At 32.9% G+C, this 13,181-nt stretch overlaps 1 protein-coding gene across 2 annotated transcripts in view; it reads right to left on the bottom strand.

The window, feature by feature from the left end:
- The window catches only part of KLHL1 (kelch like family member 1), a 336,973-nt gene that overhangs the window by 88,292 nt on the left and 235,500 nt on the right, over positions 1 to 13,181 (bottom strand). For both annotated transcript variants that reach the window (XM_029938429.1, XM_029938430.1), the window contains one exon: positions 12,014 to 12,200. In XM_029938429.1, the coding sequence (XP_029794289.1) occupies positions 12,014 to 12,200 (187 nt within the window). The remainder of the gene's footprint in view (positions 1 to 12,013; positions 12,201 to 13,181) is intronic.

The following is a 13,181-nucleotide window of genomic DNA, read 5'->3' as shown; positions in this document are numbered from 1 at the left end:
CTGTTGACTGAGCATTTCCTCTGGGGGTTTTACCCCCAGCCTGTACTTGCACTATTGGGCCTCCTGTGCATGCAGCCTGACCTTGCTCTTAATACCACAAAGAATGCTCTTAGGCAGATAAGCAGGGAGACTGGGAGGTTGCCTGCGATGGAACATTATAAACATGCACAGAAATTGTCCATTCTGTCTGCCAGTACATTAAAGTTAGGTCAAGGAAAGGTGACATTTGGCATCACAAATTTCCTAGAAATAATGTATAGAGGTTTATTTTCTTCTGTAGCTGGGGTTGGAAAATTTTCTATAAAGGGCCAGATAGTAAAAAATGTAGTTGTGGGTCTCCTTATGGGTCTCTTCTGTGTAACTGTATGATTATTCTAGAGTAAAAACAACCATGAACAATAGCTAAACAAATGAAGGAGGTTCAATAAATTTCTATGGCTATTGAAACATGAATTTCACAAATGCAAATAGTCACTAAATATTTTTCTTTATTTTTTTCCAATTAGTTTCTTTTAAGTTCATTTATTTATTTTGAGGGAGGGAGGGAGGGAGAGAGAGAGGGAGAGAGAGAGAGAGAGAGAGAGAGAGAGAGAGAGAGAGCGAGCACACACAAGTACACAAGCTAAGGAGGGACAGAGAGAGAGGAAGAGAGAGAGAATCCCAAGCATGCTCCACACTCAGTGCAGAGTCTGATGAGGGGCTTGAACTCATGAACAGTAGGATCCCATGGAGCCCAAATCAGGAGACAGATGCTTAGCCAACTGAGCTACTCAGGTGCCCCATCAATTCTTATAATTTAAAAACCAAAGCCATTCAAAACAGTTAGTGGGCTAGATTGTCTTGTGGGCCATAATTTACCCATCCTTGTTCTTAGAATGCCAATATAATATAAGAAAAATGGCACCTAAAAAATGTTTGTTGGTTATAATAAATCAAATAAATCTTCATTCTTGAAAGAAACAAATTGAATTTCCATGTAGCAATTTGTGTATCAGATTTAACTCATTAGAGTTAATTTTCATAAAACAGCAACCCTTACCCCTCATCCTGTACACCCCATCCCACTTTCTTTACTTTATGTTTCTCTCCAGCCATCACATGAATTACTTCCTATTACCATGTATTTTTGTTTCTTGTCTCCTAAATATAAGTTAAGTTATGACAGGCCAGGGACTTTTGCTGTTTGGTTTATCAACACTAAGAACAGTGACTTGACATTTGTATGAATATTTGTAGCAAAATTAGATAATTCAAAAAGAATGAGTTGGTAATCTGGGAACCAAGGAAATGATGAGAAACCAGTTATAGAAGGGGGACAATTATAACCCACTTCCATAATTAATACTGTCCAATAATTAGGAAAGAGATTTAAGGGAAAAAAACCCACAAAATCTTTTTTCCCTAATTTAGGAGAAAAAACAATATTAGCAGAATTCTGAGAAAGTTGTATTTTCTATACAAAATGTGAACACCTATCTAAAAATGATTTTAATCTAATAGAATTATAATTAAGACTGTAAAATATATGAAAATGTTATTAATTCATGCCCATAGGTAGACATTGGCAATGCACCTGTAAACAAGAAATTTAAAGGGAAGTTGGAATCTTGTACAACAAAAACTATCACTAACTAGAACCTTATGACAATAGATTGAGTCAAGCTTAAGGATAGTGTAATAAATGAGAATAATTTATTTGTATAACTGAAAGTATAATATCTACTTTTAAATTCTTATTTGGATAAAGATGACATTGATACTGATATTCAAATTATGGTGCAAAAGCATAGTTAACTGGTTTTATAAGTGAATTTCATGTTGTTAGTAAACTTCCCTTCAAATGGAACGTGTCTAGAAGTCAGAAGTTTACTAATGTCATGTTTCTTCTTAGCCGGCTTTGTTCTGTGAACCGTCAAAATCTCAATCCCAATGACTGGAGGCTTACGTGTGAACCAAAATTTAGCTGTAATGAGGGCACCTGGGTGGTTCAGTCGGTTAAATGTCCGACTTCCACTCAGGTCATGATCTTCTGTCCCCTTCTCTCTTTCTGTCCCTAACCTCACTTGCAGATGTGTGTGGTTTCTCTCTCTCTCAAAGGTAAAAAAAATTTTTTTAATTAAAAAAATTACCAGCAATGAATAATATATAACTCTTGAAAATATTATTTTCACTATCATTTACTGAATCAGCATTCAGTTAAGGTTTTTACATGTGTTCTTGTTGATATGTCTTATACTATCTCAGAGATATGTAATATTATTCCTACTCTCTATAGGAGAGACACTAACATTTGGAATAATTACTTATCTTACTAAAGCTCACACAACTCTAATTGTTTCATTTTTATTAAAATGAGTAAATGGCACATACCAAAAATTATTTGGGGTTCTTGGTGAGGAGTTAGGCCTTCAAGACTGTAGTTAAGCCATGTCCTGAAATAATTAAAATTATTATTTTATTAAAATCCTTATTGCCTAGTAAATGCCCATTGATACGGACTTACATGTATATATAACTATATTTTCAACAGTTTAAATCTAGTACAGAAAATTGCATTTGGCTTGGTGTTTCAGTGTTGATGCAAAATGGAATGCTTGGCTTCTTGTGTATAATTTGCTTTTATATAAAATAAAAAATAGGCAAATAAATGTACAAGTATATTCCCACATGATACAGACACTGGGACTTTCTTATCTCCTGCTTCTTACTCTAGAGAAATTGCAATTGGCATCACCCTCATCATTGAAATTATCATGTCCCTCTCTCAGCAGGCACGGTTGGATTCCTTGATAATATGTATAGTTTATATGACTCCAGTGTAATAGAGTAAATGAAATGTGCTTATCCCCTTTGGTATTTATTCATGAAATTTGCTATCACACTTAAATCACCTCTTGGTGGATATATCATTATTTGTGCAGATCATTATCCATTAGTGTATATTTGTATTTCAGAACCACATGAAGGCTGTATGGTCTTAAAGAATTCCCTAGAAGTCAGACACCAAGACTACCCGATTATGAAACAGAACTGACATAAAATTCTTCAAAAGCTTTGGCATTAAGTAAAAATACATCCTGTAATTTGGGATATCAAATAATATTTCATATTCATAAAAAATGCCAAAAGGCCCAGGTTGCTATTCATCATGTAAAGTGTTATTAGAAGAACAAAGCCATGAAAAAGCAAATAGGTTTAGTAATGACTAGGCATAGTGAAAACAGCACTTTTTGTGATTTATTTAGTCAATATTTGTATAGTTTTCATGAAGTAAGGAAATATTTTCAGTGGTATTTTCCACACACATTTTATTTTGCAGATCATATATCTTATAACATGAGCTGATATATCTCTTAAACATAAATGTAAAGTGGCCACATAGAATATTTGTACCTGACTGTTCACAGCAGCTTTATTTGAAATAGCTAACATTGAGCAGATCCCAGTAGCCTACTGTCAGGAAAATGGATAAACAGTTATTATTAAACAATTAAAAAGAATGAACTATTGATATATACAACCTTGTGGATGAATAATGAAAATATTATACTGATTGACATAAACCTTAAAGAATGTGGAATGTGTGATTACATCCATATAAAGTTCAAGAATAAGCCAAACTAATTTAAGTTGAAAAAAAATTTTAAGGAGTAGTTCTTTTTTGGAGATGTGGAAGCTGGGGACTGATTAAAAAGGGATATGAGGTAACTTTCTGGGGTAATGGTGAATGTTCTCTATCTTGTTAGGGCTTTGAATTATATAGGTGTATATATTTGGAAAAAGCTCACTTGAGATTACACTTAAGACATATGCATTTTACTATATGTTAATTTCATCTAAAAGCTCTAAAAAATTAAAATCTAGTTAATAAGCATGACAATGTTTTTTAGGATGAAGGGTATCTATGTCTAGAACTTTGAATGCATTAAAATTTTTGATGGATGAGCAAAATATTAACTATAAAATCAAGCTGAATATATGGATGCTCACTTCATGATTCTTTTAACTTCTATATGCTCAGAGCACCTGGGTGGCTCAGTTGGTTAAGTGTCCAATTTCGGCTCAGGTATCATCTCAGTTCGTGGGTTCAAGGCCCCCGTCAGGCTCTGTACTGACAGCTCAGAGCCTGGAGCCTACTTTGGATTCTGTGTCTCCCTCTCTCTCTGACCCTCCCCTGCTCACACTGTCTCTCTCTGTCTCTCAAAAATAAATAAAAAACAAAATAAAATTTCTAGATGCTCAAAAATTCAAAAGATTTTGGGAAAATAAAATACTTAAAAGCAGATTTTTCAGTATAACTGGATCGGTGTAAAAAAAGTGGTAGTGCTAAAGATATGGACAAGACGCAACTAAAAGGTGGAAGGATCTTAAGTAGGGTTAGACTAGCAAAGGCAGGGTGATGGAAGGTGAAGGACACTGAAACCAAAGACAATGTATATGTATGGATAATCCTGGAACTCATGTAATGCTTCAAACCTAAGGAAATGAGTTGTGAAATTTGATGAGGATTAGAGATTTTATATCAAGACTTTTTGTGGAGAGAAAATAGGAAAAACTTGCTGGTTAAATTTGAAATGATAGCTGGTGAAGGATACATACACTAATAAAGAATGAGTTCTACATAGGTGACTAATGAAGGTTATTATTAATTATTATTATTATTCAAGATTTTTGCATTTATTAATTATGCTGAAAGTCGTGATAAATTGGTTTGCCAGTAGTGAGCTGGATACGTAGAACTGGAAAGAGACCGGAGGTAGGGAGATCATTATGTAGCTAACTTATGTGCTGTGAGAAAAAATAAATTTATCTGAGAAACACATGCATTACCCCAGGTCTGTAGGCATAAGTTGATAAAGCTTCAATCAACGTAGTGGATATGCTGATGTAAATCAGGCAGGCTCTGATAACTGATTAGTTATGGAAGGCAGAGCAATTCTGATGATAGACATTTGAAGCCAAGTTAGATGGAAATATTGCTGATAGGTATATTCTAGACAGGATATTAATGGCTTTTTCATAGCAGGAAATATAATGACCTTGTTCGAATTATACTGCTTTTATTTAATAATTATATAGTGTATTTCACACGTATCTAAAAGTTCCTTTTTTTCACCTGGATAATTTGTTCTTTGAGAAAATAATATCTACATAAAAGTTAAATAAAAAAGAATATTTTATACACTTTTCATAAGAAACTTGTATTTTAAAAACAATATACTGAGCGTGATCTTTATAAATTTATATTCATGTATATGAATTTTCTGGAAATTAAGCAAATACATGTTTTTGTTATTTAAAAATACTAGTTTAATAATTCTTCATACCCATTCTTAGAATAAAACTTAAAATACAGTCTGAATTCTTATGAAATGTCTGTTATATTACATTTTGAGGATACATTATTGAAAGGTAAAGCTTATGAGAAATTGATCAAATAGAGACTTTTAAATTAAGGGGAAATAATTAAAATATTTATAATTCTGTGTGCATAAAAATTAATTTACAAAACATGAAAGAGAAATAAATATAATAGAGAATATTTAATTTTCTCAATTACCTACTTTCTTATATTCCTAATGTGTTCTCTAGAGAACTAGTCCTAAATGTCAGTAAATGCTAAAGAAAAATCATATATTAAGTAGTAAAAGTATGTCAGCATTTTATGCTGGCATTTGAAAAAGTCACGTTCAGCACATCTCATCATTAATAGGTTAAATGTGGGCAAAAGGGTAAAAGAAATAACACTAATTTTGGAATTACACAGAAATCTGCATTTAAAATCTGTCTTGACATATACTTGGTAAAAGGTAGGAATTAAAAATGTTTCTGGGGCACCTGCGTGGCTCTGTCAGTTGAACGCCTGGCTTCGGCTCAGGTCATGATCTCATGCAGTTCGTGGGTTCGAGCCCCATGTAGGGCTCTGTGCTGACAACTACCTCAGAGTCTGGAGCCTGCTTCGGATTCCATCTCTCTCTCTCTCTCTGGCCCTCCCCTGCTCACACGGTCTCTCTTTCTCTCAAAAATAAATAAATATTAGGGAAAAATTAAAAAAAAAAAAAAAGATTGTTTCTCAAGGTTGTTTGAGTGGCTCAGTTGGTTAAGCACCTGACCAGCCCCTGGTAGGGCTCTATATGAAACCTGCTTATAATTCTCTCCTTCCCTCTCCTTCTGCCCTTCTGCTGGTGCATGCTCTCTCTCTCCTTCTCAAAAAAGGAAAATCAAAAGTTTCTCAACCTTTGCCAAAATCAAATAATTAAGACTATGCTCTCAACATATTTGTTGTACAAAAGAAATGAAATTTTGTATATCATCGTGCTTAGAAGTACTGAGGGACGCTTGGGTGGCTCAGTCAGTTAAGTGTAGGACTCTTGATTTCAGCTCAGGTCGTTATCTCATAGTTTGTGAGATCAAGCTCCATGTGGGGCTCTGTTCTGAAGGGCAGAACCTACTTGGGCCTCTCTCTCTCTCTCTCTCTCTCTCTCTCTCTCTCTCTCTCTCTCAGTCCCTCCCCCAGTTGTGTGTGTACTTCTCTCTCTCAAAATAAATAATTCTTTTAAAGAAAAAAATAGGTATTCAAAATATGTCATTGATGAAATAATTTTATCATTTTTCAATGTTCAGTTACTGAGGACTGATATAAATTCATGATGTTTTTTCTGCTTGAAGGATTATATTAGGAAAATTATTTAGGTTATTGAAATCTTCTGTTTACAGTTGGTTTTCTATATCTTCAAACAATTATAAAAAAGGAGAATTTCATATGAATACAAGGTTTATACTCATAAATGTTATACTTTAAAGTGATTGCTTTGTATATATGCATATACATGTATATTCACATATATATCAGATTTGTTCATTTTAGAAACCTACTAAGATCAGTTAAATAAGATGTAAACTAAATATGACAAATATTCACCAAAAGCCTACTAGAAGTAACAGTGTTGGTTTATTACATTAGAACAAATATACTCATTAATTTATACTTGTAGTTCTGAATATCTGCTATTGATCTCATAGATATAAGATATGTATCAATTTCTAATTAATTTCAAGTTTGAGTTATAATTTGCTATCCAAAGAATGTATGGGGATTTGATCAAATTGCTAGTGAATCATCATCTACATTGTTACTAGCTGCTCTAATTTTGTACATGATATAATTTAATACTTTGAGTTAGAATTATAATCTCCATTTTAAAGATCTAGATTTTTAAGTTATATTTGAATAGTATTCACAAATTTGTGAATACTCAGAGATATTTAACCATACATAAATCAATGACCTATTTTATAAATATGTGAAAGATAGGAAAAAGGTTGCTAACAGTTTAATTCTAAACAAAATACCTATGGTCCAAAAAGTATAGGACATAAAAGAGGTAAAATAATCTATGAAGAAAAATTCTAAATGGAAAACAAAAAGGAGATGTGTTTCTTGGAGAAAAGAAGACAAGCTGACGTGCCCTCTAGTTACAACACCAATACACCTGGACAAGTTACTAGCATAACACTATTTTTTTGCATTGCTGGACTTAAATGAAACAGAAAAAAAGCTAAAAGGGCACAACCAAATAGCTGAAAGAACAGGGAGGTAAAACATGAGAGAGAGCTAACCATATGCCAAAACCAGCACTTCCTTGGGGTAGATGTCTACACCTGTGATCGGGTCTGGAGCACCTGCCCTTGGCCTACCACAGGTGGAAGAAGGAACCCGAGGCTTTGCGTGAGGCCTGGAGCTTTGAAGAAGACGGACAGGGCTTATGTCAGTGGTGCCCCTGGTTCTTGGTTAAAGCTAACCTTGGTGGAGGGAAACATCCCCAGGTTAGACTCCCAAAAGCCCCACAAATGAACTATGACTTCAAAATAGTATTATCCAACACAAAAAGATTCAAACTTGCAAAAATGAGACTTGTCAGAAACAACAGAGAACGCTTAGACCCTCAAACTTTTAGATGTTGAGGTTATTCATTACGGGATAGAAAATAAACATGTAAAATACTTAAATAACTAAAGGATGAAATTTAAAAATAAGTAAGATAAGAACATGAATGATTCTTTTGTAAATCTCACAAAAGAGAATTTTTAGAAATGAAAATTGTTGAAATTAGAAATCCAAAGGGGCCTCTGCATTTAACGATGGATAAGCTTGTAGAAGACTATCTCCATGAGTGTAACCATAAAGCGACAGTTTTAAAATACTCCAAAAATTAGCTGTTCAAAGACATTAGAGACTAAACAAGATAGCTAACACTTAAGAGGTCAAAGACCCACAGAAGAGATGCGCATTGAAATGAGCTTAACAATTGTTGGTCATTTTCCCCCTAAGACATGCCTATTCACAAACAGCCAGAGGTGAGAGCCCTGGGGACATTCACTGTGCAGGCTTCTTGGTAGGAGCAGGGAGGAAACCGAGCATGTGCTTCTAGACAACCAAGCCAGTTAGGTAGGACCTTAGATTCAAAAAGAGAATGGTGGGGCCTTGTTGCTTGCCTTCTCTGTGCATTTGCTGATGTCTAAGACGTATCTGATGAGAAGCAGAAATCCAGGCAGAAAATAGAAGCTAAAATGCTAAAAATTAGCTACAGCTCATTCTTCTGAAAATAAAAGGGTATTCAGGGCCCACCATGGATGAATGGCTCTCATATAGACATTGAACCCAAACTAGGACTAGAGCAGTCCTCAAGATAGTGCCTCTTAGTCTCAAATCATCTAATCCTGGTTTGGAAGATGAGTTTTCCTCTCACTCAAGTGTCTGCCAAAAGGAAAGTAAATTCTCTCTGAGACAACGTAATGCTATTTACAACCTCTATACAGAGGAATCATTCATCTGGAAATTGACAAGTATTGCTAGGCTACGTGTATTAGATACTTACAGAAAACTTGTAAAATACTAGAATTATTCCTTTTAAAGAAAGTGAGAGGATCACACCATGAACTGTTTCTACTATATGGTATAGGCAATTAGCTCAAGACAATGAAATAAAATTTGTAATAATAAAAAGAAGGAATACGTCATCCTATATCATTATATACATGATTTTATACATAAGAATTCAGGATATTAAAAACTTAATTTCATTACTAAGAAAAAATATAAAGTAATGACAAAAACAATTTTCTACCATCATATTAGAAAAAATTTATAATAAATTCTTTTTCTAAGGCAGAAAATTGGTTGAGAAGACTCTTAAACTGACCCTATAGTATAATTTGGTGATGCTATAAATTCTTATAAACTTTCCAGAAATAAATTAGCTTGTATGTCACAACAGCTTTTCCTTCCCACCCAGTAATTTTTCATCTGGTAATCTTTATAAAGAACACTCAAAGGTTAGGAAAAATTCTTGATGCATGCAGATGTTAATGATGCCATCATTTAAAGAAAAACAATTGGATCCTACCAAGTGTTTAATAATAGGACTAAGCTCAAAGAAACTGGCATTTCCATATGAGTAAGAATAAGTAAGCTTCTTGATATTATGCATTTAAAAATTTTAATAAAATATAAATTTATACATATAAATAATGACTAAAAGCAAAAAATAATAATTTTAAGTAGGTTAATAAACCCCATATATTTAGAACCTTATCTAGGTAATCATAGAGACTGAGATGAAGACAAATGTAAATAGGCATATCTCTATATAAATGTTGACACATAGTTATGGCCATACACACTCATACATACACATGTAGAAGTTTAAGAAAGGAAACATACCATGCTGTTAACAATCAATGTTACAAGCACATGCTTGATTTTTCTTATCTATACTGTTGAGGTTTTATCAGATTTTTAATATGTGCATTACCAGACTGAAAAAGTTTATCTCCCCCCCCCCCCAAAAATACAATTTTCTGATCAGTACAAAACCCAACTATTCAGCTCAGGTCATGATCTCACAGTTTATGGGTTCGAGCTCCACATCAGGCTCTGTGCTAGCAGCTCAAAGTCTGGAATCTGCTTTGGATTCTGTGTCTCCCTCTCTCTCTATCCTCTCCTGCTCCATCTCCCTCTCTCTCTCTCTCAAAAATAAATAAACATTAAAATTATAAAAAACAACTATTCCTATTTGTAAGGAATTGTCTAATAATTAGTTAATATCAGATACCCAATAAAAATATTTTAATGCCAATATTTCCATTTAAACACTATCACCAAATTTTATTCCATAGCTTACATGAATCATATATAAGTGTAAGTCAATACAAGCACTGTTTTATTTTTAAAACAACCTTTCTAAAAAATTTATGATGATTACTGTGATATTTAATAAAATTCTTATCAAAACACCCAATAGGTCAATACAATTTCCTGCATTGATTTAAGTTTGTATTTGATTTCAGTTGACACCATTTGAAGAAAGTCAGTCTCCTTATAAAAACAGCTTGTATTTATTGCCTTTTTCAAAATTATATTTAATTTTATGTCCCCTAATTTCTCAATTCATAGTAGAACAAATATGAACACATATAATAATGTTTTAATTGGCTTTAAAATGTGCTATATATTGCTACATTCTTAAATATTTATTTTTCAGTATTTTTATGTTGTAGACATGAATTAAATCATGCTCAGTAAAACACATTGCAAACTTCTATTTATGGCTTGATTCTTTTTTCTCGTTTGATTCGTCATTTTTGAATATTCAATTTAGCATAAAAGGGACTTACCATATATATCATGCTATAAATATACATGTCACATATATAAATATCTTTTTGTCTTATCCCGTCCCTGTGTCATATCACTGTTATTTCATAGCACCCTGATAGTCTCATGTCTCCAAAGTTCCTACATGGTTTGGCCTTATTCCATGTGATTAGGAAGGTCAGACCAGGTCCCTTGGGAGTCCCTTTGGAATGAAACATGTTGGAATGCCTTGTGTTTTAGTTTAACCTCTTTACATACTTCATCTCCTATATATATACACATATATGTATATATGTATATATATATATATATATATATATAAATTACCGAGTGCTCATTTAATGTGATGATTATGAAAAATTAATGTCCCAGTGAACAGAAATTAAAATTGTCAGGAAATAAACTAATGACCACCATCTAACAGCCAGCCATAAGATATCTTCTGACAGACAAAAATATGAGAATATGTGTCTTTCCCAAATTAGGTAGCTTTAGGTGCTATTTTGGGATGTTAGTTCACAATGGTGGAAATAAGTTTTGTTGCTTCCCTCCAATTCTTTAATAACAAATATCTTTACTAGAGATTGAACATGTGACCATACTCTGTTGTTACCAACTATATCTTTTACGTGTACATTAAATGAATGGTGGATATTTATATCACTTATCAGACACAAACATATGACAGTTATGTTCTTGTGAACTCACATAAGACAAGTTGAAAAAGACAAATATTCATTGATCATTTCCTACTAGTTACAGATAATTAAGAATAAAACCTTCAACTTTTAAATGAATCATTCAATTCCCCTTGAAAAGCAAAATTGGAAATCACAGTTAAATTTGTAAAAAATAACTGTCACAGTCATTACATTTGCTTATAGTTGTCTATTTATTTGCCTGGCCTCTGTGTGAGATTCCAAATGCCTCAAAAATAGAAACTCTCTTTTTCATAATATTGCTTTCAGCAGGCATGTACCTGTATATTTCTTTTACTTAAAATTGAACTATAGTTGTCAATATATCCAATCAATTATTTGGCCTGTGTTTGTAAGTTAAGTGCTTTAAGTCCCCTTTTCATTTCATATGAAGTCTGATAAATAATGCACGAGAGATTAAAGATGAATAAAAAGCAAAAGCAGCAATTATGGACTGAAAATAAGAGATGTTCTTTTAATTTTCCCCTTAATATTAAATCTTAATGCGTAAAGCACATGAGGTTTGTTGGTATATTACACAGATTACCATACTAAAATTGTGCTATGGTCTGATACAGGTTGTATTACGTATAGATCAAGAATTGTAAAAACAAAACAAACAAAACAACCCCCCTAAAACAAGCAAAGAATTGCATACCTTTGTTGTTATCCATTCCTCCTACAGCATACAGAGTTCCAACTGTAGATTTTCTAGGTTTAGTTCTTGGACTTTGCATTAAAGTTCTTCTTTCTGGCAATAGATGGTATTTCATTGCTTCCAGAATCAGTTTTTGACATTCCAGATCATTCTTAAATAATGCATGGTTTTCTAAGTCAGCCAATATCTGTGAATAATACATAATTACTGTTAATAATGCTTTTTATAGGAATGAGTATATGACATCAGTGGTTAAAATTAGAAGCCTAATGCCTATGATATTACCCCTATACTGAAAGGGATGCAAAATGTAACAGGAATTAATTACATTGACAAAAATATGAGTAAAATGGAAGGCTTCCATGAGAAACAGAATGGATTTAATTTTCTAATCAATCCTACTTATTGTCTTTTTATTACATAGATTATAAAGAAACTTATAGAAATCGCTTTTTCCATTCCCTTTCCTCTTATGAATTCTGTTTATAAATCAAATATAGTTGCCTATGTTGGACATAAACCTGTCTGGGAAAAGAAATTTAAAAATAACCTTCAACAAATTGCATTGTAACAATCTTCATAAATATTCATATGTTTATTTTAAGATATTTCAGGTATAGTTTAAAATCCTTTCAAATAAAAAAATCAATAAAAATGAAAACAATTATCTTTATCTCTTTAAGTTTGTAAGCAGTTAGAAAGTTGTATAGTAGGCAAAGTAAAGTTTCCACTAGTGAAATTAAGAAGTTTTATACCAAAAATCTGACACCTGAGGGAGGGATAGAGTAAGACCAGCTGCTTGAAGCTATATGTTTTTCTTTTGCTTTTTCTTTTGTTTGTTTGCTACACCATGGTTTCACCCCCTTTAAATTCTTCAGTGTACAGTTCTTTGAACACATCCATAGATTCTTTCATTTGTTCCTTAGATTTTTTTTTCTTTCTTTCTTTCTCTCTTTTCTGTCTTTCTTTTCTTTCTTTTTTGTTTACCACTGCAGTATAACTTTCTCTTTCCTAATGAATCAAGGTTTCGTTTCTTTTTCTTTAATGTTTTTATTTTATTTTGAGAGAGCAGAGAGTGAGCGGGGCAGAGAGAGAGGGAGATACAGAATCTGAAGCAGGCTCCACAGAGCAGCTCCAGAATCTGAGCTGTCAACACAGAGCCCGATCC

Source organism: Suricata suricatta, chromosome 4 (genome assembly GCF_006229205.1).
Source record: "Suricata suricatta isolate VVHF042 chromosome 4, meerkat_22Aug2017_6uvM2_HiC, whole genome shotgun sequence".
Taxonomy (NCBI): Eukaryota; Metazoa; Chordata; class Mammalia; order Carnivora; family Herpestidae; genus Suricata; species Suricata suricatta.
The sequence above is the reverse complement of the archived record's forward strand: the minus strand, read 5'-3'. Positions and strand labels throughout refer to the sequence as shown.